Source organism: Pipra filicauda, unplaced genomic scaffold, assembly GCF_003945595.2.
Source record: "Pipra filicauda isolate LSUMZ 115617 unplaced genomic scaffold, ASM394559v2 scaffold161_size1661140_pilon, whole genome shotgun sequence".
Taxonomy (NCBI): Eukaryota; Metazoa; Chordata; class Aves; order Passeriformes; family Pipridae; genus Pipra; species Pipra filicauda.
Window position 1 is genome coordinate 128564 of NW_024104118.1, and position 27869 is coordinate 156432.

The 27869-nt window shown below is 55.1% G+C and overlaps 2 protein-coding genes across 2 annotated transcripts in view; one reads left to right on the forward strand and one right to left on the reverse strand.

Moving 5' to 3' along the window:
• Nucleotides 1-347: 347 nt before the first annotated feature.
• Nucleotides 348-24537, reverse strand: STRA6 (signaling receptor and transporter of retinol STRA6). The gene is made up of 18 exons (XM_039379261.1): nt 24506-24537; nt 12450-12600; nt 10116-10194; nt 9564-9649; nt 9284-9423; nt 8973-9139; nt 8691-8816; nt 7885-7952; nt 7686-7762; nt 6754-6815; nt 6301-6481; nt 5335-5410; nt 5127-5260; nt 3857-3974; nt 3575-3676; nt 2620-2783; nt 1984-2121; nt 348-1327 (listed from the first exon to the last, which is right to left on the reverse strand). Exons 2-18 carry the CDS (start codon nt 12572-12574, stop codon nt 1149-1151), a joined length of 2022 nt encoding a protein of 673 aa, XP_039235195.1. The 5' UTR covers nt 12575-12600; nt 24506-24537; the 3' UTR covers nt 348-1148.
• The window catches only part of CCDC33 (coiled-coil domain containing 33), a 41946-nt gene continuing 35453 nt past the window's right edge, over nt 21377-27869 (forward strand). The window contains exons 1-3 of the mRNA XM_027712323.2: nt 21377-21940; nt 22286-22737; nt 23902-24063. Coding sequence (XP_027568124.2) covers nt 21631-21940; nt 22286-22737; nt 23902-24063 — 924 coding nt within the window. The 5' untranslated portion in view covers nt 21377-21630. The remainder of the gene's footprint in view (nt 21941-22285; nt 22738-23901; nt 24064-27869) is intronic.

Sequence of the window (27869 nt, forward strand, 5' to 3'; positions counted from 1 at the left end):
ACTTACCAAGAGCTCTGCTTGCTGCTGCCACAGGCATCCTTCCAGCCCATAAAGGCAGGATTTCAAGGATTTAACTGTAGAAAAAGGTGACATAGCAACACCTTGCACATCTCCCCTTGGTGCTTTAGCCACGAACTGCCCTGTTTCAGTTCCCATCCTTCATGGGAGCTGTAGTTTAGGGGCCAAATGTCATGAAGGGAAAGCAAAGTGACCAGTTTTGCATTGAAATTGCCCTAAAGTGGGATCATAGATTTGATCCCATCAACTCCTGGAGACAGGATGATGATGGTCCTCATGTCCCCCCCTGCCTGATTTGGGAACATCCAAGAGACCAAGGACACCCCGAGTGTAGGAATGAGGTATGTGATTTATTAACCTTCCCCGACTCGGCACATCCAAGCGAGGTATGAAACTGGTTCCTACGGATTCAAGCTCGTCTCGCTCGGAGGGACACCTACCCTGGGAGCTGCTGGCTTTGAACAGAACGGGGTGGCAACAAGAGGCACTGGGGGGGTGAGAGGACAGAGGTGGACAGAAAACAAACAGCTCTGCAGCCTCACAGCCCAGAACACGGGCACATGGGATTTTATCCTTCACAGAATTGGGAAAAAAAGCAAGTCCCAGGGTTAGGCACAGTGCCCGAAGGGAGCCAGGATCAGAAAGGGAGAAGCTGCGGATGGGGTTGGCAGTGGGGATCACGTTGAGATGCAGGTAATTCCTTGTGCTCAGGATGGTTAAGGATCCCTCCACACACCCTCTCCCTCCTTCCTTATGCCCTGGCACTGGGGGGTTTGCCTGCCTTGCCACGTGTCGGAAAGGCAGCTGTTGAGAACAGGTGGGCTCATTGCAGGAGTGACTCCTAAAATATCTCTGAGATGCCGGAAGGGTTTAGCTTGGCTCATCTCCTTCCAGGTCAGGCTTGGAGGTGACCCAGTTGTCGCCACCTCTGGGCCTTGGGAGTGGCTCAGCATGGACCTAGAGATAAAAACCAGCCCCCAACACCGCTGGAAAGGGTCCGGAGGCTGGAGAGGGGCAAGAGGTGCCCAAAACTCCTGTCGGTGCAGGATTAGAGTCAACAGGAGACGGGAACGGGATGGGACAGGAGCGTGCATGGAGGCAGAGAGAGAGGTGGGGGGCTTCTCTGTAGGTCAGGGCTTGGGGGGGCTGAGCTGGGTGCCGTTGGCCGTGGGGTCGGAGAGGGCGGTTTTCCGGCAGGCCGTCAGCGAGGGGTTATTGAGCAGCGTGTAAGCCAACCCCCAACGGGCTCGGCTCCGCTTCACCCGCGCTCTGCTCAGGGGCGTCCGCTCGGGCTGCATCAGCTGGATGCCTGGAAGGACATGGGAATGGGGGGCAATGATTTTAGTACCTAAAGAAGCTCCAAGAGAGACAGAGAGGGACTTTGGACAAGGGCATGGAGAGAAAAGATGAGGGGGAATGGCTTCCCACTGACACAGGGCAGGGTTAGATGGGATATTGGGAAGGAATCCTTCTCTGTGAGGGTGGTGGGGCCCTGGCACAGGTTGCCCAGAGAAGCTGTAGCTACCCCATCCCTGGAAGTGTCCAAGGCCAGGTTGGATGGGGCTTGGAGCAACCTGGGATAGTGGAAGGTGTCCCTGCCCATGGCAGGGGGTGGAACAAGAAGAGTTTTAAGGTCTCTTCCATCTCAAACCCTTTTGGGTTTCTATGATCTCAACCCCAGCTCCATCTTGCTGGGGCTGCCAAGATTCCATCCACACCCCTGGAAGCCTCATCCTGCCCTCGCACAGGAGCAACTCCTGTGATGGAGATTGTGATTTGATGTCCACAATCCAAGGAAAGGCGGCATAAAAGTAGAGAGGTCACCAGAACCACAACCCTCCATGCTCCCTTTACCCAAAACACCACCAGCATCTCCAGAGGAGCAGCAAACCCACAGAGGAGGCCCTGATGCCACCCCACGGTGACGGCTGTGCCTCCCCCTGGTTGAAGGTGGGAAGGTCTCACCCTCTTCCACGTGGCTGGGCTGAGGTGCCGCCGGCCGCTCTGGCCGGGCTGGCTGGAGAAGCAGCAAGCAGAAAGCTTTCATCACTGGGTGGGACTGGCTGACCTCGATTTTCAGATAGTGGCAGTAAGTGTGGTAGCCTGGGGGGACAGAGCTCATAGTCAATGCATCTGGTGGGGTCAGACTTCCTGGATCCCCCCCATCCCTCCCACCCTGGAGCACAGGGGAGGGTTGTTTGCCAGGCTCCAGCTCTGCCCTGCCTTCAATGCTGGGGATGAACTCCGCTCCCAAAATCCCAGCAGGAAAAGCAGGGGAAGGGCTGAGGTCCCTTTCCTTCTGCCTTTAGGACAGGAGAGATGGGGGTCTGCTGCTTGTGGAAATGAGGTCTGGCCATTGGTGAAACCCAGAAGGTTTCTATCCCACCTTTTGGGATAGAAAAGCAGGACCAAGTAGGCATCAGGAGAAGCCACTTGCTCCAGTTTTCCCATTTCTGAACGCAGGTGGTTTGAAGCCACTCTCAGTCCTGGCAGCTCCAGGCAACGGAGGAGCCCCAGACCACCTCCCCCAGGAGTTCAGGGGTGGGAGAAGGGCTCCCATGTTCCCAGAGGGGCTGCAGGGGGACCCTCTCCATGCCCTACCTGGGTCGAAGGTCTCCACGCCCCGGTTCAGCAGGCTGATGTCCAGCTGGCAGAAGTGGATGGCATTGTAAAGGCCAGAAATGACCATCCTCCACACCCCAGCCAGGACACCCACCAGGACGTTGATGGGGAAGAGCAGGTAGGTGACTATGTAGAGGGCTCGCCTGTGGGTGGAGAAGGAAGAGCACGGAAGACAAACACCACGGGATGGGAAGCACAGCCCTTCCCTGCCAGAGAAACCTGCCAAAATAAGCCTCCCTCCCTTCCCTCCCTCCTCATCAGACACAATCTCCATCTGAGGTGTCTCCATCCCATGGAGAGAGGCAAACACCCTTCCAGGCTCTCAGAGCACTGTCAGGACCTCAGAGCTTGGCCTTCAGCACACACAGAGTCTCCTTTTCTCCTCAAAGACTTGGAAACCAGACAAAGCATGAAGCTGGTGGTTTGGGATGGAGGGCACCAGCTCCCATGGAGGCCAGAAGAGCCCACAGCAGCCTCCCTGCTGTGCCAGGTGAGTGGTGGAGGTGGTGGAAGTGCCTTTGGTGGATGGAGCAGGACACTTAGATCCATCCATCACCCCGGCCTTCAGCGTAAGGCACATCTTAGGCTGTGACACATCTTAGGCTGTGACACCACGTGTGACCACATCTGCTGCCAGAACTGAGCTGGTCCAGCCGATCCTGGTGGATCCGGACTTCCTCAGGAGGTGATAGGGCAGGGTGCAGACCTCACCAGTTTCCCCCCACCAAAATCAAGGCTGCAAATGGACTGTGGCCCTCTAAAGCACCTAAAGAAACTTCCCTGGGAGCATCAAGCCACTTAAACACCTCGAATTCCCTTGAGCTCATGACCCAGTGGACACCACACCAGGGACATGTGTAAACCTAACACAGTCCTAGAGTGCTGGGCCTCGGGAGGGTGAGCTCTGTCCCCAAGGCTCACCATGTCCCCATACCTGTTGGTGAGCTCCTTCCGGAGGGGATGCTGCTCCAGGAACTGGTAGTGAGCTGCCAAATGTTGCACAATGACGGCAACCACCAGGGTCAGCCAGAAGGGCCTGGGCGGGAGGGAAGAGACAGGTTGGACACCGGGAGGGTGCCACACATGAGACACCGTCCCAGGCAGCAGAAACATCCAGCAAAGCTGGAAGAGCCCCCAGTAGAACACCCCAAAGCACATCACGGCCATGGCACCCACGTGGGTCTTCCGTCCCTTCCCGAGGGCTGGGAGCACTCACCACATGTTCTGAACGATTGTGAAGAAGGGGCTGCTCGTGCTGTACTGGAGAGGGATGACAACGAGGAAGGCAAACACCACCGAGCAGAAGAAGAAGATCACTTGCTGGATGAGGAGACCTGGGAGGGAGACACAGAGAAAGAGAGAAACCATGGAGGGGGAGGATGGAGAAGCAGTTCTCATTTTTGCTCTCATTCCCCAGATCCATGCTCATTGCTGAACATGATTTTCATTTTAATCCCATAAAATGCCCGTGAGATCCTTACCTGCCTCCCCCGCTCCGAACACGATGCTCTGTGCAGGATTTAATTACAAGTTCAGTCTTTCTTATCACTCCCCACATTATCCCCGCTGAGAAGAGCCATCACTCGGGGCTGCAACTATGATGTCTCATCATAAAATCCAGCCTGAGCTCTGATTTCTAATCATAAATCACACCAAGATCAGCAGCGACTGTGTTTCCTTGTGCTCAAGTTGGTGCTTCACCGCCCCTGCTCTACTTTAATCACTTGAAATCCAAGAGTTTTAAGAAGGAGGCGAGATCCAGCTCTATCAGGGATGCACTGAGCACTGAGTGGCTTGTGGAAAGCTGGTGCAAGGAGCTCCTGGGGGGCTCCCCAGCTCCTACCTCTGCACTAAGCTCAGCAATGTGCCTGCAAAACTGGTCTGCTTTCCCAAGGGATGGTCACTCCTGTCCTTCCATCACACCCCTGGACGCTCAGCCTGACTCCCCTGCCTGACCTCGGAGTGCTGATACAGTTGATTGTTGGCAGACAATGAGCAGAGTCACCTCCCATGGGGCAGAGAGGCCTTAAAATGTCTCCAAACCATGGTGGGGTAAAGATTTACACCCTATTTGATGTCCTCCACCCATCCCTGCAGTGGCCTCTCCCTCCCAGGCAGGGAGACGCGGGCTGTGATGGGGAAGGGGCACAGTAAGGAACACCCAGAATGACCAGGGCTGGGGGAGACAGCCCTTTGCACGAGATTCTGTGACAGCTTCTCAAATCAAAATATTTGGGCTTGAGCCAAAATGAATCATCATCCCACCCACCCCCCCTTCCTATTTTAATTCCTGACCATTTGGTGTTCAGCATGGTCCTTCCCGCAGAAGGACAGATTGTGTTTGGGGAAAGGGGAACAAAAGCCTCACAGCCATCCCTCTGCAAAACGGGGTGAGAAAGGGGGAAGAGATGCTTAATTCCAGGATAGACTGTGCAAGGTGGGGATCCACCACCCCTCCGCCCCCTTCTGCCCCCAGAGTCCTTTACCCAAGCAGGCAAAAGCTGTCTGGAAGCCGGCAAAGCTCATCCAGCAGACGATGGCTTGTCGGGATGGGCGGAGGATATGGGCTTTGTAGAACACGTCCAGCACGGCCCCTTGGTAAAGTGCCTTCAGGTTATTCCTGGGGAGAGAGTCCAGCTGCATCCCGGCTCAGTGGCAAGGACAAAGCCAACGGAGCAGGGACACCATCCATACCTGTGCATCACCAGCGTCCTCAGGAGCATGGCACAGGTCAGGAGGCAGCACAGCACCAGCGAGCAGATGTAGCACACTGTGGAGGAGCACAGGGAAAGGCTGGATCAGCCAGCCTGTGGCCAGCCCCAGGAATGGAATTTTACTGGAAAATGTATTTAAGGAGCATTGCAGGGGCTGAGTTACGGGGTTGCATGGTACCACACCTCAGTTTCCCTCCCTCTCTCCTTCGCAACACAGGGATCTCCAAATTCCATGTGTGAACTGATGAGACAGGGAAAGGGAAAGACAAGCTGTCAAGGGAAATCCAAGCAGTTAGGCTGGCCCAGCACTGGAAAAATCATTGGAGCAAGCTGTGATAAGCAGGTGGTGCGATGGAGAGAGCCTGGGAAGGTGCTCTCGGAAAAGTGGATGCTGGGGGGAAAGCAACAGGGGGGGAAGGAAGTCTGGTAGGAGGGATGGAGATGTCAGGGGGGGAAAAAAACATGATGAGAGAGGCTTGGTGATTCAGGAAGAGCCATAAAAAGCCTTCCCGGGGTCGGTGGTACCCCAAGGTAGTGCTGTGGAGGGAGGGGTGGCATCCCTGCTACCCCCATTCCAGGCTTTCAATTATCCAGGGGGCCGGGGGCCATCTGCTCGATTCCAGCACATATCAAAGCCCGCAGCCGAAGGGCAGCATCTGCAGCGCGGCCCTGCCTGCTCTCCCTGCCAGCCCTGCCTGCTCTCCCTGCCAGCCCTGCCTGCTCTCCCTCCCAGCCCTGCCCACCTTGGCATGTGGCGGCTGCTCGGAGTTGGCACAGCACCAGGCTCACACCACCGCCTTTCATGTCTGGGGTTTTGGCAGCTGGCTCCGAAGTCCCTCTGGAAGCTGCCTTATCACTGACCATGCTCTGGATTAGAAATCTCTCTGGTAAGTTCTGAAACCCTCCAGAAACCACCTATGGATGCAGGACCTGGCTGGGAACCCACCTTCCAGCGACCACAGGTAGTGCTTGACAATGTTGAGCTCCTTCTCCATGTCACCTGGGACAGCTGGGTTGTCTGAGGGCACCAAGCCAAACTGGACCAACAACACCACGACGTCCTTCGTCATTCCCGCCCGCACGATCTGGATGGTGGGAACGAAGGCTACCAGGAGCAGCAGGGCGACCTGTGAAGGAGCAGAGACACGTGAGCCCCGGGTCACGGCATCCCACTGCCAAGCCATCACCTTGGCTTAAAGACTTAGGGCTGGCTGAGCCCTGGGAGCACATGGCCGGTTGGTGCAGCTCAGCAGGGGATGGTAATTCCTTGAGGCACGTTAATACTGTTCCCATAGCCAAAATTGTGGCATGGCAGTGACCTCTGGGCTCCTCTGCCTTGAGAAGATGTGGCCAGGAGGCAGGGAAGGGGCTCTGCTTGGCATTTAATCACCAGCATCACCTGGTAGACAGCGATCACAGCCATGGTTATGGACACAACGAGCTTCAGGGGGATCCGGAAACCTATAAGGCAGAATCAGACAGGAGCCAAGATGTGGGATCATGGGGGAAGAAGGGAGCTGGCTGCAGGTCCACCCAACCCAGCAGCCAAAGCAAACACCCCAGGGAAAGCACTGAAACAGGATGGTTAATATTAGTCGGGATTTCCACAGGGAAATCCTGTGTGGATATGTAGCTGGGAGTGGTTTCTCTGTACTTTGGCTCTATGGGTCCATCCTCCTTTTCCATGAAATCTTTTGTGCCCACAGCGCCAAATGCCAGCAGCTGCATGCCATGGCCCCTGGGCTGCCACCTCCTGGGACACCCCCTGCTTCTTCCATGGGAGACAGAGCAAGGCATAGCTCCCCATTCCTGGTCTATTAGGGATTTAATCCACTTATGGCAGATTTTATTCCCTTATCACAGCCTTATCAAGCACCAGGCTGTTTATATTCTTCCCTATGAGGGTGGTGAGGCCCTGGCACAGGCTGCCCAGAGAAGCAGTGGCTGCCCCATCCCTGGAAGTGTACAAGGCCAGGTTGGACAGGGCTTGGAGCAACCTGGGATAGTGGAAGCTGTCTCTGTTGGTCCCTGACTGTCCGGGACTGGATGACCTTTGAGGTCCCTTCCAACCCAAGCCATTCCATGATTCTGTGCTATTGGCACAACCTGTGCCTGAACCTCACTGCCTCAGCCCACCCACGTCCCCCGGGGGCGCGGGGGGTCCATGTCCCCACCCCACACGCAGAGGCGTCGCTCGCGTGGCGCGTGGCAGCTGCCGTGGCACAGATGCTTTGGGGCAGGAGCCAAGAAAGGCATTTGCTGTCCCTGGGGAAGGGCAGGCAGCCTGTTTGCCGAGCTGCTGCTGCAGCCAGGAGAGCACCCCCAGCCCACCTTCCTCAGGAGTGTAGATGTAGGAGCATAAATACGTCTGGATCCTTGAGAGGAGGCTCTCTTCTATCTTCGTGGAGCTGGAGGAGGAAGGACAGGGTGAAGAGCATGTCCTTTGGGACAGGGAGCCTCTCTGTCCCATTGCAGGGCTGACACAGGTGCTCGCTGAACTGGCAGTGCCATGGGAAGATGCCATCCTTACCTTCCCTTCCGAGGGCGTTTGGATAGGACAGCCTTTAGGTACTTCTTGTAATACCCTCTCCCTGTAACCTTGAGGAAAGCAGTGATAAGTTGCCTGATTTCAGCACAGGAACTCTGATCTGGGGGGGCAGAGCATCTGCATCCCACCCAGCATCCATCTCTTTGCTCTACTACCCCTGGCCACCCACCCATCACTGGCATCTCTGTATGAGATGCAGGTGATGGCTTTCCAGCCCTCGTTTTTGCAAGGAATATGTTGGAAGAGATGTGGGCAGCAAATCTTCTGGTACAGCAAAGGTGGAAACAAACCTGCCTTGTTCCCATCAACAAAGCAGCCCAAAACCAGACACACCGGTAGGACGGCTGAAATCTCTCCTTCCCATCAGCCAGCTCCCAGTAAGTGCCTGGGGGGTCACTTCAGGCCACACTTGGGCTGGCTTTTTCCTTTGTTTTGAAGTAGGTTTTTCCTCCTCTCTTCCCAACAAAGCCCCGGCACTTCTCAAAGGGCCAGGGATTATCCAGCCTGCTGGGAAAACAAGGCGACCCCAGTCCCGGCCTGAAGGGGAAGCATTGATGCCTTAAGCCTCTTGTACTAAGGAGTTTACTCCAAAGATGGATTTTTCACTCCCTTTTCAAATCCAGTGATATAAACAGAGTCAATTCCAGTGCCTGAGCAAAGTGGGGAACACGTGCACTGGGAGCACCCCAGATCTCCTGATCCCCCAAGGCAGCGGGGCAGGAAAGTCCCCAAAACCATGCTGGTCCCTCCAGGGGTTCTCCCTGAGTTGCCCCATGGGTCTTCATTACCTCCTTATCCAAGGTCTCCTCCTGGACGGTGAAGCTCCTGACGAGCAGGGCTGGATACCAAAGGCTTAAGAGGACAAGGCAGAGGATGATGGGGATGTACGAGAGTGTGGAGTAGTACCTGTATATCTGGGGGGGAGCAGAGATGTCACATGGCACCACCCCAGCCCGGGGGTCTAATCCCGGGTGGGTGACACCACGGTGTCACTCCAAGGAGGTTGTGAGAAAGCCACCTCCAGGCTTTGGCCAGCTCTCCACTCCTTCCCCAGGAAGTGGGACACACACCTTTGGTGACTGGGGACAATCCACCCTCTGCCAGATGTGGACCACGCAGTGGCACCAGGACAGCAGGCAGCCCACAAGGTAGCTGAGCCTGTGCCGGACAGTGGCACAGGCGATCAGGGGGTAGTAGAAGGCTGGGTAGTAGAGCAAAGCCATGATCTTCCAGTACTCTGGGTGGTGGGATGGAGGGAAGAGGGAAGGGAGAGCAAAACACGCAAGAGAAGGCAGCGCCGTCAGTATGGACCAGAGCAAACAGGGTGCTCGGGGTGTCCCCTGGGCTGGGTGGGAAGGGGCCAGGAGGGTGCTGGCCTTACCCCGGGTGCTCTGGGAGGAGTGGGAGATGAATGGCAGAGGGTCCCTGTCCAAGACCAGCACGCACAGGGAGGAGAAGAGGATGCCGAACACCGCAGCCACCAGCCCTTGGTTGCCTTCCTCTTCCAGAAAGTTGGCTGGGCTGCAAGCCAAGGAAGGAATGAGCCTGACACCAGATTGTGGGCACTGTGTCCCCTTGCCAAGCTGGTTTATCTCCTCCTGCCACCCCCTTGGCTGCATGGTGACAGGGACCCTGAGGGCTGGGGCGCAGGGCCAAGGTACCTGAGCAGTCCTGGGACACCGTTCCAGCAGCTCTGGTGGAGGCGCCTGCGCTTCACCAGCAAGGACAAGCCCAGGAGCACGGCCAGCTGCCAGGAACACAACCAGGGGAGCAGTAAATACACGGAGGGGAAGTCTGGGGCATGATGCTGTGTGATGGGAGCCTCCATGGAGACACCATTTCACACCCTACACCCTAAACCCAGCCATGGCTGAAGCAGGGACAGGCACTTCTCAACCTGCCTGGAGGAGTCAGAGGCTCTAAGTGTCTCAGAGGGAACATACTGGGAAAAAATAAAAGGAAATCATAGAACTATGGAATCATTTAGGTTGAAAAAGACACCCAAGATCATCAAGTCCCACCATAAATCAAACCCTTCCATTGACTACAGGTACAGAACAAGGTCTGGAGAGGTGTGAGTGCTTTCCAAAAGCATCCCAGCTCCAGCTGCAGAGCTCAGCCCTGATAATTGAGAGGGCATGACCCAAATTGGGGGGCAGCAAACAGGATATTGGAGCAGATAACTCACCCTGTGGTACTCGTCAGGTACTTACAGAGATGGGTGCCATGCAGATGTGATACATTCTGGGAGAAACAGTGGGCTCACAGTCTGGGATTACAGCAGGAAACATGCTAGAAAGAGCAGGGGGAAATCATGTGTGGTTGTTCTTAGCCCCAAAAGGGAAAAGCAAAGGTGCTGGGGTGACGGTCACGCACACGGCACAGCGGAGATGTCCGTCTGGAATAAACCTCCCAAGTGCTGCGTTGCACAACCCTCAGTAACCAGGGATGAAGTCACCCTCCTGAGATGATTTTATGACCAAGAGGGAGAGATAACCCCCAGCAGAGGCCTCAAGCTGAGCCCCACAGGGACTGGGTAATCTCCTGCATGTACCAGGACAGCGAGACAGAACAGTTCAGCGAGGATGGATGAAACCCTGCCTTTGCCTCTTTTACACCCATGTCCCTTCTGGCTCCGGCTTCTCAGGGAATGCAGCAGTTCTTCCTGCCTAAGGCACAGCACTCCAGCTGGGAGGCTGCTTGTAGGACGTTTTGATGCCTTTCCCATGGGAGAGGGACCCGTCCCACAGCTTGGGATGATGGAGGAGACGGCTGCCTGGGGTCCCAGAGCTGCTCCCCCTCAGCCAAGGCCAGCCGAGCAGACGTCAGGCTTGGCTTTATTTATTCATTCCTGGCCTCTGTTACATCCCTTAATCTCTGCTTTGGCACAGCCCTCCTCCTCTCCCCAAGGTCAGGCACGACTGTGCCCAGACACCCTCACCCAACACTGGGCAGTAAATCCCTGTGCCGGAGAGCTGAACCCCCCTTAAGCCCCATAACTCGCATGTGGGAACCTCCTGAACCCGATAACTTACAGGGGAAGACACTCCCCCAAAGCCCTTCTGCCCTCCCGAACCCCACAGCTCCAATGGGGTGGGCAGAGATGGGAGCTCCCACGAGCAAGCCTGCAAGGAAGGGTCTAATAGAGAAATTGGGATTTTCCAGGCATCATATGTCCAAGCCTGTCACCAAACTGCCACAAAAAGGCTTTATAGGACCAGCTGCCAGTGACTGGCCTTGGATAGACCAGAAAATTCCTGCTGTCCAAAAATATCCAGGCTCAGAAAATCCTCCTGGCATGATTGAGAGTACAGGGATACCAAACACCTTTTGGATATCACCAAGGCTTCAGCATCTAAATCCAGAGCATCCAGAAGCCATCAGGTGGGAAAATCCTCCAGTGCTGCCTCCATCTCTTCACTGACCATGGCTTGGGGGACACCCAGAAAATATCCCCGGAAAGATTCTAGCAAAGGTGGAGGTCACACAGGTGGGGCTTCACCTGGGGAAACCAAGGCTGGGCAAGGGGATTTCAAAGCCTGTTTCACAATGAGAAAGATAAGGGATGAGAAGGAACCCTTTGGGTTGGTCACTGCTGGGATCCCCTCCCGGTTATCCTCAGGATTAGGTACCCATCCGTGGAGGACTAAGTCAACAGAGGGACAATAGATCCTGATAGATGGGCCTTGGGATGCCCGACTTTGAGCCTTGGGGATATGTTGGATAAATTGCCCTGCTGCTCCATGCCTCAGTTTCCCCTCCCATCAGGAGTTCTCTTGTCCTTGGGAAGGGCACTGAACTAGGAGGGCACAAAGTCCTGGGTCTTTGCTGCAAGGTTGGGCCCTGGGGTCCCATCCCCGTGGGAAACACAGCACTGCCCTTTGGAATACACTCAGTTAACAAGTGGATCATCATGGATGGGGAGGGAATAGGCTTTACAGGACCCATGGATACACTAATTTGAAGGGAGAGGGAGAGGACATCCATGCAAGCCCAGAGATGCAAGCCCTATTTTGCAAGTAGGAAACCTATTCAGGGTCACTGTGCCATGCAGGAACCTGTCAGAGTGTCCAAGTAGATTGGGTTGTGCTGCCAACTTTCCTCACTGCCAGCCAAAATCTGCACGGATGCTGGCAGAGAACTGGGACGGGATTAAGGCTGTGTCATGAGGATGGTTCCAAACCCAGAATCATGGAGTCAGAGCAGCCAGGAAAGTCTCTGGGAGCTTCAAGGGGGTCAGGGCAGCAGGTGAACCCCATGCACTTGACTTTGAATTTTGGGGAAGGTTGAGGAAAAGTGAGGGTAACTAGCAGAGATCCCCACTGCAGGATTTACCCCAGACTTTGCCAGGGGCACTTGGAAGAAATTAGGCAATTTAAGGGGCCAAAAGGAGCCTCTTAAATCACCTCGCCCGGACACAAATCCCGGCTCTGCTGCTCTGGGGATGTTGCTCTGTGGAAAGGGGATAGAGCAGCTGGGAGGAGGTTGTCCGATCCCAGCAGGGACAGGGGGACATGTGGCACCTGCCAGCGGGGCTGGACACTTACTCATCCTGTGGCACGGCCGGCTCCATGGTTTCGTAGATGTACCAGTTGGAAAGGAGGTCGTCATCGCTGGCAAGGCTGCTGTCCAGGAGAGCATCGTGCATCCCACCGGAGCCGTTGGCTGCCATGGCCGTCTCCTTCCTCCCTCTGTGGGCTGGAGAGAGATGGCGAGAGGCAGCAGAGGCAGAAGGTGACCGGGTTTGCACAAGGTGGGCCCTCCTGGGCACTTGAAAATGAGGGATGGAGGCGTTGAGCCAGGAGGCTTTATCTTCTCGGGTCACTCCCGCAGCCGGGGGAGGACCGGGAGCTTTCAAAATCCGGCTGTGCCCCCAAGGATCCAGCTTTTATCTGGACTCGGAGGAGGGATAAGGGGCGAACACCCTCCCCCGCCGCACATCCCGAGTGCTCAGGGCACACCTAATCACCGCGGCCGCTCCCTGCCCGCCGCGGGACGCTGATAGACTTGGAGCCTTTGTTTGGGTTGTTTAACAGTTTTTACGCCGACGACTTGAAAACCAGCGCAAGGGTCAAGTTTTGGGCTCGGCTGCTGAAAGGGGGATGAGATCTGACCGTGATCTGTGTCCCCAGTGTCCCTCTGTGCCACCAGATGCTCCCCGTGACATTCAGCCTCCCCCAGTCCCTCTCCCTTTGCAGCAATAAAGAGGAAGGAGGATTTGCCGTGGTGCCAGACCCAACAGGCTCTCATTTCTCCTTCTCCCAATTATTTTTTGATGATTTTGGCCCGCACAGCCCCACACCCTCTGCTGCTGTCCCAGAGCTACACCGCACAAGCTGCAACATGCCTCATCTAACACTGCTGTCAGAAAAGAAGTGCCCAAAGATATCTCCAAATGCCAGGCAGCAATGCTTGGTGCAGCCTCCAAGCCCTGGGAACAGCCCAGGACCTTGGGAAACCCCATCCCACAGCTCGGGGATGTCACCGAACTCTCGCAGGGCTCCTCAGTGGGATGGGTGGGAGATGGATGACTGAGCCAGCAGCTTTGCTCTGGGCTGTTGTTTGTACAGCTGGTGTTCACCAGGGACCGTGGTGGGTCCAGCACAGCTTCAAAGAGATTCCCCAGATCAGGGCTGTAGCCCTGCAGGCAGCCCTGGCTCTGACAGACAAGTGGCACTTGTCACCTTGTCACCATGGCCACACTGCCTGATGGACATCGCATCCCCCAGTCAGGTTTTCCAGGGACTCTCTCTATGTCAGGGTGTAAGGCCTGGGATCTTCACCTCCCTTCCCAGAGCACCACAACTCAGCTAGAAAGAAGATCCTCCCACTCCACCTTTTGGTCCCAATCCAGATGCCACCACCATCCCATGGAAGGATGAACCCCCCCAACCCCAGGAGAGCATCCAACTGGGATGGATCCCAGCCCCCCATCCCTGACCCCTGAGTGTCCCAGCCTCAAGGAATCGACTCTCCAGCCATCCCTTGGTTTCGCCTGTGCAGGGAAGCAGCTCTGACCTCACCTCCCAGGAATGCAGCACTCTGTAAAAAGGTAGAAGGAGCCTGTAAAGTTCATGGCAGTGCACACACAGGTCTGGAAGTCCCATTCCCCTCCTGTGGGGTCACCAAAGGCTGGCAGGGTTTGAAAGCAGGGGATGGGATTTAGACAGGTAAAGCAAGCCATGCCAACCTTGGAACAGGAGAGCATCCTGAGAATGCAGCATCAGGATAAAGAATCAGCTCCAAAAGCCACGCTGGGATTGTCCGTGCCCCCCTCTCCTCCCCCTGGCATCACCCAAAGAAGGACAATGAGCAGAAACAAGATGCACCTTCCCACCAGCCCAGCCAGGCAGCATCATCACTGTGATCCACCACTGATGCCACCTTGCCAATGCCTGGATTTGCAGCCACTCGGGGACATGGAGGCCAGAGAAAAGCAGGAAGGGATGGAGAGAAAGGCTCTATGAGATGTCTGGTGCACACAACTCTCAGCAGGCAGGCAGCAATGTCTCAAGATAGAACTGACAGTTTCTTTGGGTGGTGTGTCATATCCCCTTCCAAAACATCCTGCTTGGAGTATCACACACACCTGGATCTCAGAGCTCCGCTGCCCATTCCTGTCTGGGTTTGGAACCAAGATGAGTCAACACTGTCTCAGCACCAGGTGATCTTCAAGTCCTCCAGTTCCACCCACTCATCCTCATGAGGTGGGTGCTGTCCTGTTCCAGGAGATGGTCTCCTCTTGTGGTCTACCACGCAGGGTGGCAACATCTGGGTCACCATTTGTGAAAGGTCTGGAGAAACCAGGAGGTGCTTCAGAGCCTCCAACCTGTCTGCTGGACACCATCAGCCAAGCCACGATGGTGTGACACAGGGACATCCCAACCTGGACACCAATGCATCTCTTATTGCCAGGTGCTGGAGGAGAGACCTAACTGGGGGCGGGCATTTGGGCTGGGGAGAAGCATTCCATGAGGGCTTCCAGCCTCACGTGGAACAGGAAAGGGTTAACTCCCTATTTACTGTGAGGGTGGGGAGGCCCTGGCACAGGTTGCCCAGAGAAGCTGTGGCTGCCCCATCCCTGGAAGTGTCCAAGACCAGGTTGGACGGGGCTTGGAGCAACCTGGAATAGTGGAAGGGGGTTGGACTAGATGATCCTTAAGGTCCCTTCCAACCCAAACCATCCTATGATTCCTGCTCAGGCTGCAAATCCCGGTGTCCCAGGAGAGGAGGGGCAGGTGTGCCAAAAGCTCAGCGGGATCAGCATCCCCAGCCAGGGCAGGGCCCCAGCTCTCCACCCAGCTCGACGGGCGCCGGCTCCTCCAGCCCGGGCTGAGCCAGGAGCTCTCTGGCTTTGCAGCCCCCCCATGCCCCGGGTTTCCCCGAAACCCGATCTCTTTGCTCCTCTGTGTAACCTCTGCAGAAACAGGCTGGGCCTTTGATCGCAGCAGCCTCGCCCGAGATTGATGGGCTCAATAAAACTCCTTCATATTCTTCATTTCCCACTATCCATCACTCTCCGGGGAGCTTTTGCATCCCACCACTATGAATTAAACTGGGAGGGGAGGAAGGGAGCCATAAGGGAATTACCCCTCTTCCCTCCTCCCATCCAGCCTAATGGTGATGCCTTGTGTACAGCTTTTAATAAAAATGATAAAGATCTCATTTCACAATTGTTCAGGGAGCCCTTGGGCCGGGGGAAGAAGGGGGGCTGTTTAAGCAAGACCTCCTCTAATTCAATTGCTTGTTCAGGAGCTGCGCCGGGACCTGCAAAGCCAGGTGGCACAGGGGTGGCTTTGGAGGGCGTCAAAAAGAGGATGGGCTTCCCAAAGGTGGATTTAGCAGCTTCAGATGATGCCTGGAGAGGCAAAACCTGATCTGTCATTGGCACAAGCCAAGGCAGCCAACTGCAGCCCCAAACTCCACTAAACTCAGTGTTCCAGCCCCAAAAATGAGACGAGAAAGGTTGGTTTGCAGCCACTTGTGCTCAGCTGGGAGGGACAAGGGGACAATTGGTCCCATCTGTTCCCTCCACTGGTAACTCTGGAGTCCTTCAAGCCCCAAAGATGCCCCAGCCAGCCCTTGCTTTTTGAAGACTTTCAGGAAAAGCAGAGCTGTCTCCAAGTTCTCCAAACACAAGTGACAAGGAGCCCACACACACCCTGGACCCTCCAGCTGGATGCTGGGGCCTCCGGGAAGTCGCTCTCCACCCTTCCCCCCAGGGACAGCCTCAGTCCCAGGGTGCTGAGAACGCTGAACTCATTGCACTGATGAGTGGATGTGGGGAAGCCTGATGAGTGGATATGTGGTGAACTCTCCTTATCCCATCAGGAAAGCCCCGGGGGCAGGGAAGGGTCCGGAGGAAGTGTTTCATCCCATTGTGACAACATTTTCCTCCCTCCTCCCAGCTCCGGCTGGTTCTCAGCTGATCCAAGTCCCGTCCCCACCCCACCCCCTCAGCTCCTCCGCCCCCCATCCCCTCTAAATCCCTCCAGCACCTCGACTTCCACCACCCGGAGAGAGCCGTGGAGCTGCTCCAAGGCTTCACAAACCCTCTCCCTTCGCAGAGCTGGAGCTTGCAGATAATAAATCCACAGCGGAGATCATAAACAAACTCACCAGAAAGGCAAAAAAAAGCCCCTTTTTGCATTTTAAAAGCAAAGGCAGCTTAAACATTTAAGCCAAGGAGGCTGTTTAAGCTTATTTTTAGGCTCCTGACCCCCATCCTTGGTTCTTCGTTTCAAAGCAAAGGCAGCAGCACCTGCTGCTCACAACCCCCAGAAGCCAGGAAAGGGGAAAAGTTTGGAGGATCACAGTAAAACCTGCTGGCACAGTCATCCATCGGTGTGGGAAGCAGTGCTGGGGGAATCCAAGGCAGAGCACCCTATAACCTCTGCTCCTCTGCTGCTGGGGGAAGGAGCATCCCCCAGGAAAAGCAAATCTGGAGGTAAAACCCCTACTGAAGGGCAGAGCTGGGATTTGGCAGGGGGTCTGCACCCCCCCAGAGCAGGATTTGACTCTCTGTAAGTAAACAGGAGCCGCATTTACAACCTGGAGCAATCAGCTCCGCGGTGTAAACCCGGCTCCCCCCCGCCACGCCAAGTCTGAAGAAGAAACAACAGAAGAGGGGTGGGAAAAGAGGAAAAGAGACCAAAATAAAGTTACCTTCTTCCAGTCGCCCACCTCCTTGGAAGGCACCTAGAGGCTCAGCTGGGCAGGGGTCTCTGGAGCAGTGTGGCCTTGCTAAGCGGGGCCTAAAGCACTGGCTGGCGGGGGTCGGGCGTGGATGCAGCCATGCAAACCCAAACGCAAAGTTCAGAGCACTGGCGAGTGAACGGAGGCTCGCGGTGGCTCAGGGAACTTTATCCCCTCCATCGCCAGGAGGCCTTGGCTGGGGGCCACCCTGGGGTTTAGAAAATTAAAAGCAACCAACCCCGTGCTCGGCTCTCCCTTTGATTCGGCAGAGCTTTTCGGGAGAGGAGGCAGCTTGAGCCAGCCCCCTTCTTCCACAGCGCTCCGCCGGCTCAGCTGGGGTTTAACTGCTCCCTCCACGCTGAAATTTAGGGGGAAACCCAGGGATAGAGATGCTGCTGCATGCCTGCCTCGGGATGAAAACGTCTCTCCTTCCTCCCAGGATAAAACAAAGGACCAGCTCCTGACGGGTGTAAATCAGCCGAGCCCAACCCTTCGCCCAAATCTTGCGGCTTTATTTGTTTTTTCCCCTCACCCAGTGCAGCTGGGAACTGGGAAGGAAAGTTTTGGTGGGTGAAGAGCTTGGGGACAAACATCCCTGGGGACAAGCATCCCTGGTTTGGGGACACCACCACCCTGGACATGGCTGGATCCTGCCCAGGGCTCACACAGGAAGTGCTGAAGGTGCAGAGTGATGGTCCCACAGCAGTGGGAAAGGGATGCAAAACATTTTAGGATAAGAACTGGGGGATGCTTTAGCCTAGGGGCGGGTGGGAGCAGCTGGGAGCAACAGGAAGCTTTACCACTGCTCTCATCCACCTGCCCCTTGGCCAACACACCCTTCCCACACAGTCCAGGAGACACCAGCTTAGGAAAAAATATATAATCTGGACAAATACACACACAGCCCACATGTGACAGCAAGCCAAGCAAAAGAAAACTAATTAGGGTCGAAGATTTAGCTTAATTTTTAGCCAAAACCTTGTGGCAACACTAAACAAAATGACCTGAGGGTTTGTTGTTTTCTTTTTCCTTTCCCTGGGATTGTTTTTAAATAAGAAACACTGCTGTTGGATCCCAAAGCTGCTTCCTGGGAAAGCTGAGAGACTGGGAAAACAGCTGGTAGGGAGGGAAGGGGCTGAAATTCAGAGTCACAGGGGGTTTTCCTCCCTCCTAGACAAAAATATGCCGGCAATATCCATCCTGATCTTCATAAAGTGACCATTACATAGACACACACCAGCCCTGGAAGGGCTTTGTAGCTACCAAAACACCTCGAGGCACTCTAATACCCTACAAAGAGTTGGTATTCCAACAAATAATGCAAAACTTCAGTTTTGCATTGTCAACTCAAAAATGGCTGTCGGGAAACCAGCCACAAGCCTGGGATGTGTGGTTGTCAGGAGATCAATGGCATCCCAAGGTGCTGCAGCTTGTGCTGGATAAGCATGGAGATGGGATGGTTTTCCTGCTTCTCACACCTCTCCCAGTCCTGTGCAGCAGTTGGAGGATGCAGAGCCCCTCCAACACTGCTGGCCCCTCACTGCAGGCCCCACATGATAAGATCTCCCCCAAATCATGGAATCACAGAATGGTTTGGGTTGGAAGGGATCTCAAAGCCCATCTTGTTCCACTCCCTGCCCTTCCACTAGACCAGGTTGCTCCAAGCCCCATCCAACCTTGCCTTGAACACTTCCAGGGATGAGGAAATCCCTTTTTCTTAGTCTCTGGAGAAATATCCTCTCTTTGTGTGCATTGGTGTCCTGAGCCTGTTTTATCTTGTAACACTGGGTGAGGAGCTGCAGCATTGAGATCCAGGTCGAACCCGACTGTGCTGGTGGGGATCTCTCCCTCAGGAAAAGGAATTTCACATGGAGAAACAGAGCTAAGGACAGCCTAAACACACCTGTGGCCAGAACACTCAGCTTTCCAGACCCAAACCTTGAGCTCATTACACAGGCAGAGCTCCAGCCATCGGGGACCCTTTCATTCCACAGAACAAAAATCCACAGGCTGCCAAGACAGACAGACCTCACACAATCCTGTGAATCAGCCTCACACCCAACAAAGCTGTGGAAACTGGTATTCACCTTTCTGGGGGGCAAAGGAGGGTCTCAGCCCCAGATATGCCCCATTAACACAACGGGGGTGGCACCTCCTGACGTGCTGCACGTGTGTCTCTGGTACAGCCAGGAAAACTCTGCAGGAATGAGCCATGCCTTAGATTAGATTATGGGAAAATTAGTCTTTGATGATGTTGTCATTAGCGATGGCTCTGTAATGTGTTTGCACAAGGGCAGGGAGGAAATTAAGCAGGCTAGTTAAGGATGAAATAGCTCCCGCTTCCCCACATTAGAACCTGGAAGGGTTTTAATTGAGGCAAAGGAAACTTCCAGGAGCATTTGGGAGCTGAGGACCAGGGTATGATCCTTCCCACAGGCATCAGTTTTATCCTCTGGATTCCTCCTGCTGCTGAGCCCCAGGGAAGCAGAGCCCAGCTCAGTGGCATGGGGTACAAGGGGGGCTGAGGCAAGTCCCAGCTGCACATGGTGACACCTCCAGATGAGACCAGCAGACCAAATTACTAGGAATTTGTACCTGGAACAGCTCAGAGTAGCATCACACACTCAATTCAAGCCATCTCTGGGATCCTGGGAAAAACCACCTTCTCCAGCACAGTTCTGCTTTGGGAGCACTGTGTCTCCACACATGAGGGGAAAGAGCCACCAATTCCTCCAGCACCACTGAAAGCATTTATGCACTCAGCCCTCCCAAGGAAGCAATCCACCCATCAGCATTTCCCTGGAGACATTGGCTTGACTGGCAGTGGAATGACTCCCCCTCCTCATTTCACCAGCTCAGGCTTTGCACCACTCAGAGCACCCTTTCCTTCTACTCCAACTCAGTGCCCCAAACCCCTGAATTATGACCTATTTGCCTTCTGTCTTCATCCTGATCTCCACAGCATCCTCATCCTGACATCCTCACCACAGTGGGAGGTTAAATCCATGAGCCAAGGTCATGTCCAGGACAATTCCTCCAGGTGGGACATCAACCCACGTCTTTGTTCCCCAAAGAGAAACTGAGGAAGGTCCGGGACACACAACTGGTGCTTCCAGGGAGGTGTGGGAGAACAGGATTTATTTTTGAACTCCATCCATGGCCCATGCACATGGCCAAAGGGATTCTTGGAGGCAGGCATTTTGGAGCAGATTTTGGCTGGATGCCTTGCAGGTGCCTGGGCTGCTCCCATACTAGGGGGGAAAAGAAAACCCACCAAAATCTTACGCCGCAGGGTCCCAGATGGTGTTTTATCCCCCAGCCCGTTCCCCTCAAGGATAATCTTGTTGTTTCAAGCCTGCACCAGCGTGAAAAGCTTGGAATGTGGTTTTTTATATGGAGTATGGGGCTGTCTTAGAGAAGGACCACCTGCTAGCCCAGCTCCGGCTCACGTTTCACTGGAGACATCCCGAAAACTGTGGGAACGTGCTATTCTCAGTGGTAATGGGGGAAGGAGATATGACAGGGTGCTCTGGTGAGGATCAGACTGAGCTTCCAGCTCCTGCCTGACCCAGACCACCAACCCCCTTGATGTCAGTCCTGAAATATCCATGGTGGGACCAACCTTGGGATGCTCAGCTGGCTCAGCAGCAGGCTTACTAGGAAGGGAGCTCAGCTCTAGTTGCACCAGCCAGAAACACACACTCCAGCGTGGGAAAGAGCAGCCTGTGTGATTCTGGGAAAAGCAGCCTTGGACCAAAACCCCTTTGTAGGCAGGTCTGACCCAGGTCACCCCAGAATGCTCCTGACTCTCCTTCAGGCACCCCAGCAGCCCCACTTCCCCTTCTGCAGCCCAACCCTGACTCCTGGGACAGGCCCAGCCCTCCCTGCACCACTGAGATCCCAACTTGGCTGCCTGATCCCAGCAGAGATCCAAAAACAACCCACGGGTGCAGGAGGAGCAGAATTAGGGCCAGCAAAACATGGGAGCAACAGTCAGAGCTTGTACCATCCTCAACACCCGCATCTCCTGGAGCCTCCAGCACACTCCTTTGAGGTGGATGTCCCAAGGAAAAGGGTTCAAGGAGCCATCAATGCACACCCTGCCTGCACACGTGTGTGTCACAGCGTTCAGCGTCACCCTGGATATTCTGGGCTGTTGTTGGAAGGCAGCCACCACTTTGCATCTAGTTACCTGGTTCCCCAGCAAACAAACTGGAGTTCAAAGTGTCTGTCTTGCCGTTGCACAGGGGCAGGAAAGCTCTCGGCAGCTCCCCACGGCACCGAAGGATGATTTTTCAGAGACGGGGATTTATTTTCCTTGTTTGCTGCCTTTGAAAGCTGCCTGCGGAGATGTGAGGCCAACACACACCCAGGGGCACCTCCAGGCATTTTCCCTGCCGGAGAGGAGAGCGGAATCAGAGCTGGCTTGGCCCAGAAACCTGCCCCAGGCTGCCAGGAAGGCTTCCTCCAGGGAAGAGACCTTCAGACTCCCTGCTCCAAGGAGGCTTTATCCCCAAATCCTACTCTGTCCCCATGGCGGGCAAAGCAGGGGAGCCTCACATCCCCCTGACCCTGCAGCGCTCCCGGCTGAAGGCTGAGGAGAAAACCCTGGATTTTGAGTTCGAGGTGGTGAGTGCCCAGTTTAACCGTCGGGGCTGCTACGCCCTGAGGCTCACGGTGGAGAACCCGCTGCTGCAGGGCTCCGGCGCCGGCATCCGGCTCCGTGTCAACAGCGGGAACGCCGCCCGGAGCAGCACCAGCACCACCGACACCGTCGAGCAGAGACACCTCAACCAGATCTACTCCTTCCAGAGGAGGAAGTTCACATTCACCCTGCCCAGAGGTAAGGGGGTTGGGCACCACGGGGATTGTCTGACAGGGGAGGTGACCCAGGAGCTCGGATCTGGAGCAAGCACAGCTCGTCTCAGGCTTGCAGGCCCCGTACCACACTCACACCTCCACCAAACCAGTGAGCTGGGGTCAAAGCTGTCTGAGTTTCATGGGATGGATGGGGCAGGTCCAGCTTGGGGCCAACACCCCTGCCCAAGATCTAGACATGTGCAGGCTGGATAACCCGTTTTCTAGTGCTCACAGAGCAGAGCTAAGCAGGGCTGCTGAGGAATGAGCCCAGGAGATGCTCCTGGGACCACCAGCATTCCTAAGGAAGACTTCACCCCCCACCCTGCAGGTTTCTGCAAGAATGACAAGAACCATGACGTGCGGCTCCACATCGAGGCCCTGCGCTACCCCGGGCGGGCAGAGAGCCTGAGGAGGGGCAGGCGGGTGGGGGAAGCCTTCTTTGCCATCTACCCCCGCCCTGACCAGCCCCGGCTGAAGCTCTCTGCCAGGAGGAACGAGGACTGGTACCGCTACAGCGCCGTGGTGGCCTTGCTGCGGGTGGGCAGCGAGCAGCCGGCGATGCACTGCGGCCGCCTGGCCTTCACCGCGTCCCTGCACGAGCACCGGCCACCCCCCACGCCGGCTGCACCCCCACCGCGCTCCCCCAGCTCCCAGGAGGACCAGCAGGCAGCAGGAGCAGCCCCAGCGTCCCCAGATCTGGGAATTTCCTGCCGCTCACTCAGCACACCGGAGTCCGCTTATCACTCGCTGCCCACGGAGGGCCATGCCCACTTCGCCGAGGTAGGAGAGCCCAGATTTGGGGGCTAGAGAGCAAACAGGTCTGTTTAGGACAGGATGTGGCCCTAGAGTAGCTGGATGGTCCCACATTGGCTTCAGCTGGAGAAAAAGGAGAAAGGCAGTGGTTTCCATGGCTTTGAAGGGCGGCTTTGGGACACAGCACAGACCTGCCTCAGTTTCCCCCTGAATTTCTCCACTGGCACAGGCTGCCCAGGGCAGTGGTGGAGTCACCATCCCCAGAAGCATTCAAAAAACATGTAGATGTGGCACTTAGGGACATGGTTTAGTGGTGAACACCACAGAGCTGGGTTACTCTCTGGTTGGACTTCACCTTAAGGGTCTTCTCCAACCTAAATGGCCCTATGATCCTCTTTGTCCAGAAAAGGAGCAAGCTGGGACAAGCTTAAAGTGCTGTCAGGGTCTTGGTGAGATCACAGCCACCTGAGCAAAGCCAGGAAAGAGGATTCTGTGCCTAAACCATGCTCAGAGCTGTAGGAAGAGATCCCTTATGGGGTATTCACCTGGTTCTTTCCACCACAGCATGGTCCAACCGTGCCCTACCATCTACAAGACCTACATCTTGCCCCTACAGCACTTGTAAGACCAGAATTTCCAGCCCACCTGCATCCCCCTTACCTTCTGGGTGGTCCAGGAAGACCCCCAGGAAGGATGAAGCACCTCAGCATCTCCCTGCCCTCCTCTACCTCACTCTTCTAAGCACTGGGAGCAGCCAGCCCCCTTCAGAGGCAGTGGGGAGCTGGGCAGTGCTCCCTATAAAGGATGGAGAGAGGGCTGGGCTGTTACAAAATTCATTAATAATTTAATTAATTAATTACGTATAGGTGTGTTCTTTTCTTTATTTTCCTGAGGCAACTGGGGCTGTGGAGGAGCAATCCCTAGGGGTACTTAGGGGGTGTCTCTAAGTCTAAAATAAGTGTTGTTGGGGTGGTTGTGGCTGTTTTAGTTGGGTGTTTTTTTCTTTGCTTCTTTGGTTTTTTTTTTTTTTGATTTCTATCAAAGGTTCTGCCCCTGAAGGATGAGGTTCTGAGCTTGACTGTTAGAGGAAGGAGCTGAGATACAGAGGGGTCGCCCTGGGACACTGACAGGAATGGGAAAGGGGTTTTGGATCTCAAAGCTGAGTCTTCAAAACCTTTTTCTTTCCCCTAGAGGCTGCAGGCTGACCCTGAGCTCAGCTCCTCCCCGGAGCTCCTGGGTGGCTCAGGTGAGCATCCTTCCTCCTCCTCCTCAGTGCCTGCTGTGCTGAGTTGCAGCAGCTTCCACCTCTCCTCACCAGGGCACAGCCCAGACCCAGCCTCCTCGCCAGCGCAGGTGAGTGCAGCCCATGGAGAAAACACCACCCTAAATTAATATAAAATGCTATTATTTATCGTGGCTTCCAGTGCTGGGGAGGAGATGGAGGGGTGGAAGGGAACATTGGAACCTCCATCCCGTCCTTGGGTACCAGCGCTGCTCCCACAACTCCACGAATGGGGGAATGAGACACCAAACTATGCATTTTTACTACCAAAACACATCCCTGCATGCTGGCTGGGCCCAGGCAGTGGATGGCATCACCTGAAAGGCCTTAAAATGCTGAGTGTGGGCATCTTGGCCTGCCATGTCTTAAATATTTCACCCTGCAGCTCAAATCTAGACTTAAGCAGCAGAAATCATTGGGCAGGGCTGCAACAGTCCAAGAGGCTGTGTTTTTCTTCCCTTAGTTGTGTTAAAAGCTGTCTAAATAAAGGAAAAAAAAAAAGACAACCCTTACCCCAGGGGCTCCATTTCCTGCATCTCGCTGGAAGAATAACACACCCGTTGATGTGTTGTCTGTGCTGCTCTCGGAGGTGTCTCACACACCTGCAAAAACAGCGTTCAAAGCTGGATTGCAGCGCTGGAGAGGGGACTGATCTCATGGACCTTCCCCAGGCATGCTCTGGGCTCTCTTCTCCCTCCAGGGAGTCCTGGTGGGAGAGTTTGGGATGGTAGGATGGGTGGCAAGGCCGCCTGCAGCCTCCTGGCCGTGGGCAAAAGCTGCTGGTTCAGGGATGGGCCGGCAGCCCTCCCTCAGCCCCCCAGCTCTGGGCTGCGGTGCTGAAGAGATGACAGAGGATACTGCACAGGATGGCTCGTGGCCAGGGTGCAGTCATGAGGATGTTCTTAATGCTGGACACGTTCTTTGGTCCTGGTGACTCCACTGGTGAGGTTGTAGGGCCAAATTTGGGTTGTCATCCCTCTGTCCTGCAGGGTGCCCTGCACAGAGGCTGCCTGCTGCATGCCATGGCTCTTTCTCTTGTGCTGGAACGTGGAGCTAGTGGCTCTGGGAGACTTGGAATGTGTATTTCAAGTGAGTTACAGGGTACTGGAGCTGAGCTGCTCTCCTTGCTCCACGTGCTGCGGGCAGGATGCTGAGCACCACAAACCCGTGGCACCCCAGAGCGACTCCGGGCCCTTCGCGGCACTTCATCTCCCAGCGCATCTGTTATTCCCGGCCTGATCCGCCAAAAAATTACTGGCCAGAGATGCTTATTAGCGAGGTCTGATTGAGTTTGCTCAGCAAAGGTCTAGACGGAAACTCTTTGGAGCTGCGGGAATCGATAGCAATCAGCTGGGATGTGGAGCGGGATGCGGAGCTGGGCCAGGGGCGTAAGGAGAGGCATTAGCAAATGCAATCTCGCTCCTGGGCCCCTGGAGGGAATGCAATAAATCACCTGCTGCTGATGTCACCCAGCAAGTATTTGCCAGGATGGATTTTATTTAAGAAGTAAAAGCTGAGAGGTGGGGGGAATGCTGGCTCCTGCCCTCCTGGGAGGCCTGGAGTGATGGACAATGTGTTGAAGGGTGGCTGAGCTGTCCTGGGTTATGGGGAAGAAACAGGTAGAGCTGGTTTTAAACCTCTAAAAATGCTCCTGGGACGCTGTAGCCCAGAGCAAGCTGGGAGGTACTTGTGGGTCTGGAGCTGTTTTGGCTCTTGGTGGTCCAATCCTGAGTGTCTCAAGGCACCATATGTTGACCCTGCAGTGCACAGTGAAAGCGAACCCTAAACTGAGGTTTGAGAGACCAAGTATCTGCCTAAATTCAGGCAGGATTTGAGTGATCTGATTGATTACTGACTTTGGGGAGTCAGTGATGCTGGGGCTGGAGAGGGGTAACGTCATAGGGGTGAGGGGTTTCATCTCAGGGCTGCAGCTCGGACTAGTGTCCTGAGAAATCAGGATGCTGGCTACCACATCCATCTGTTTTGTTTTCCTAAGGAGGGGGACCAGCTCCTTGACACACTGCCTCTGTGCCGAGCATCTCCTCTGCAGGATGCTGGGGCTGATGGATGTGTGCTGAGCTCCCCGCAAAAGGCCAAGGCACGGGGATAATGATATTTTCCTCATCTCCCTGCAACCTGTGGATAATGTATTCCCAGGCACGAAGTGGGAGGCTCTGCTGGCTGTTCAAATGACTGGTGTGTGTTGCAGAGCCAGACGGCTCCCTAATTTTGTCAGGACTTGGGCACAGCACCGAGCAGATCGATAACGTGCCATGGATCATCTCTCAGTTGCCTTCCTCACAGGGAAGGAGGAGAGGGAAATGGGCTCGCCAGGATCCTTGTGGATCTCGCAGCAGGGCTCAGCTAAGGGGAATCAGCCCCCAAGTCAGCAGAAGTCATAGGAGAGTTTGGGTTGGAAGGGACCTTTAAAGGTCACCTAGTCTTTTAAAGGTCTTTAAAACCCTTAAAAGTCAGTCCCTCCCTCCAGGAACCATTCCCATTTCACTTCCCCAGTGGTGCTGGGAGGAAGGAGCCAGCTTTTGGAGATCTCCTTGGCAGTTGAACTTGGTTGCAAGCCCACAGAGTGGTTTGTTTCCAGTCTCCAGTGTCAGCTGGCAGCGAGCACCCAGCCCAGACCCACAGTCTGGTGCTGTCAGGGAACAAGGAATCGCAGCCTCCCCGCAACAAACACATGGGTTTGCACGCAGCTTGTACTCCTCCTCTGGATCCTGGCTTACCAGGGTGCAGAGGGATCAAGGAGTGGGATGAGACCCAGCTGGGGCTCCCCGTGGGGAGCACAGCCCATCCATGCCATGCAAAGTCCGCTCAAACTTGGGAAGCTTCAACAGGTCTGAAGAATGGGACCAAACCTGCTCCTGACTCTGTGGACACTGTGTTTTATCCCTTTGGATTCTCCATGAAACTACTTGGACAGTTTCAACAGGTCTGAAAAATGGGACCAAACCAGCTCCTGGCTCCACTAATGTTGTGTTTTATCCTCCATGGAGCTACTCTGACATTTGAAGCTTCAATGGGTCTGAAAAATGGGGCCAAGCCTGCTCCTGGTTCTGCTCAGCCTGTGCTTTATCCTTTTGGATTCCCCATGGAGCTAAGCAGCTTCCCTGGCAAAGCCTGTGTGGCTGTAAAGTGACTTCATGCAAGTCATAGGGAGGAGGAAAAAAGGCTCCTCAGGAGTAAAAATCACCTTTACTTTTTAAGCAGGATATAGAAAGTAAAGAAGGGGCTCCTCAAACACCGAAGGAATTTGAGGCACAGGGTCCTGAGGGGTTCTGAGCCACAGCTGGAATAATTTCAGCCTCTTTTGTGTGGGATTCAGGATGGGGCTTCCTTTGTAGCTGTGCCAAGGGGTTGGGTTTGGGCTGAGATCTTGCATTTCTGTCCATCTGCAGTGGTAGGGGATGCAGGATGAGGATCTCGCTGTGGAATGATGATGCCCTTGCAACGTGCCCCGTCTTTCCGAGCGGTGGCGGTGGGTAAAAGCTTCTGTCTCCCGTCAGCAGAGCAGTGGGGTTGGGGCAGAGGTCGCTGTTCCCGGGTGATGGATGGCTCGGCTGATCCACCCCTCACCCCACCGACAGTGACAGGGAGGGGGGAACAGCTCTAGCCCTTCTCCCCCGCCTGCTGCCCTGACGACAGGGTGAGGGGCCGGAGCTGCCTCCACTCACTAAAAGCCCAATGAGGCTGAAAAACAAACTTTGCTGACAGGGCTCACCCCGGGACGCGGCTGAGATGAATAATGCCGCTCCGGCGAGCAATTTGTAGGGCTTTGAAGAGCTGTCAGCCCAGGGAGGAGTGTGCCTTGATGGGTTCATTGGGGGCTTCGCCTCTCAGCATTCCTTGATCATCTAGCTCCGTG

What these genes read in the sequence shown, in the direction of transcription:
- STRA6 (XM_039379261.1), bottom strand. Translation starts at nt 12,574, where the DNA reads ATGGCAGCCAACGGCTCCGGTGGGATGCACGATGCTCTCCTGGACAGC. An exon ending in CTCCTCCCAGAGCACCCGGG is followed by an intron (nt 9,140 to 9,283) that starts GTAAGGCCAGCA and finishes CCCACCACCCAG; the next exon opens with AGTACTGGAAGATCATGGCT. An exon ending in CATCTACACTCCTGAGGAAG is followed by an intron (nt 6,816 to 7,685) that starts GTGGGCTGGGGG and finishes TCTGCCTTATAG; the next exon opens with GTTTCCGGATCCCCCTGAAG.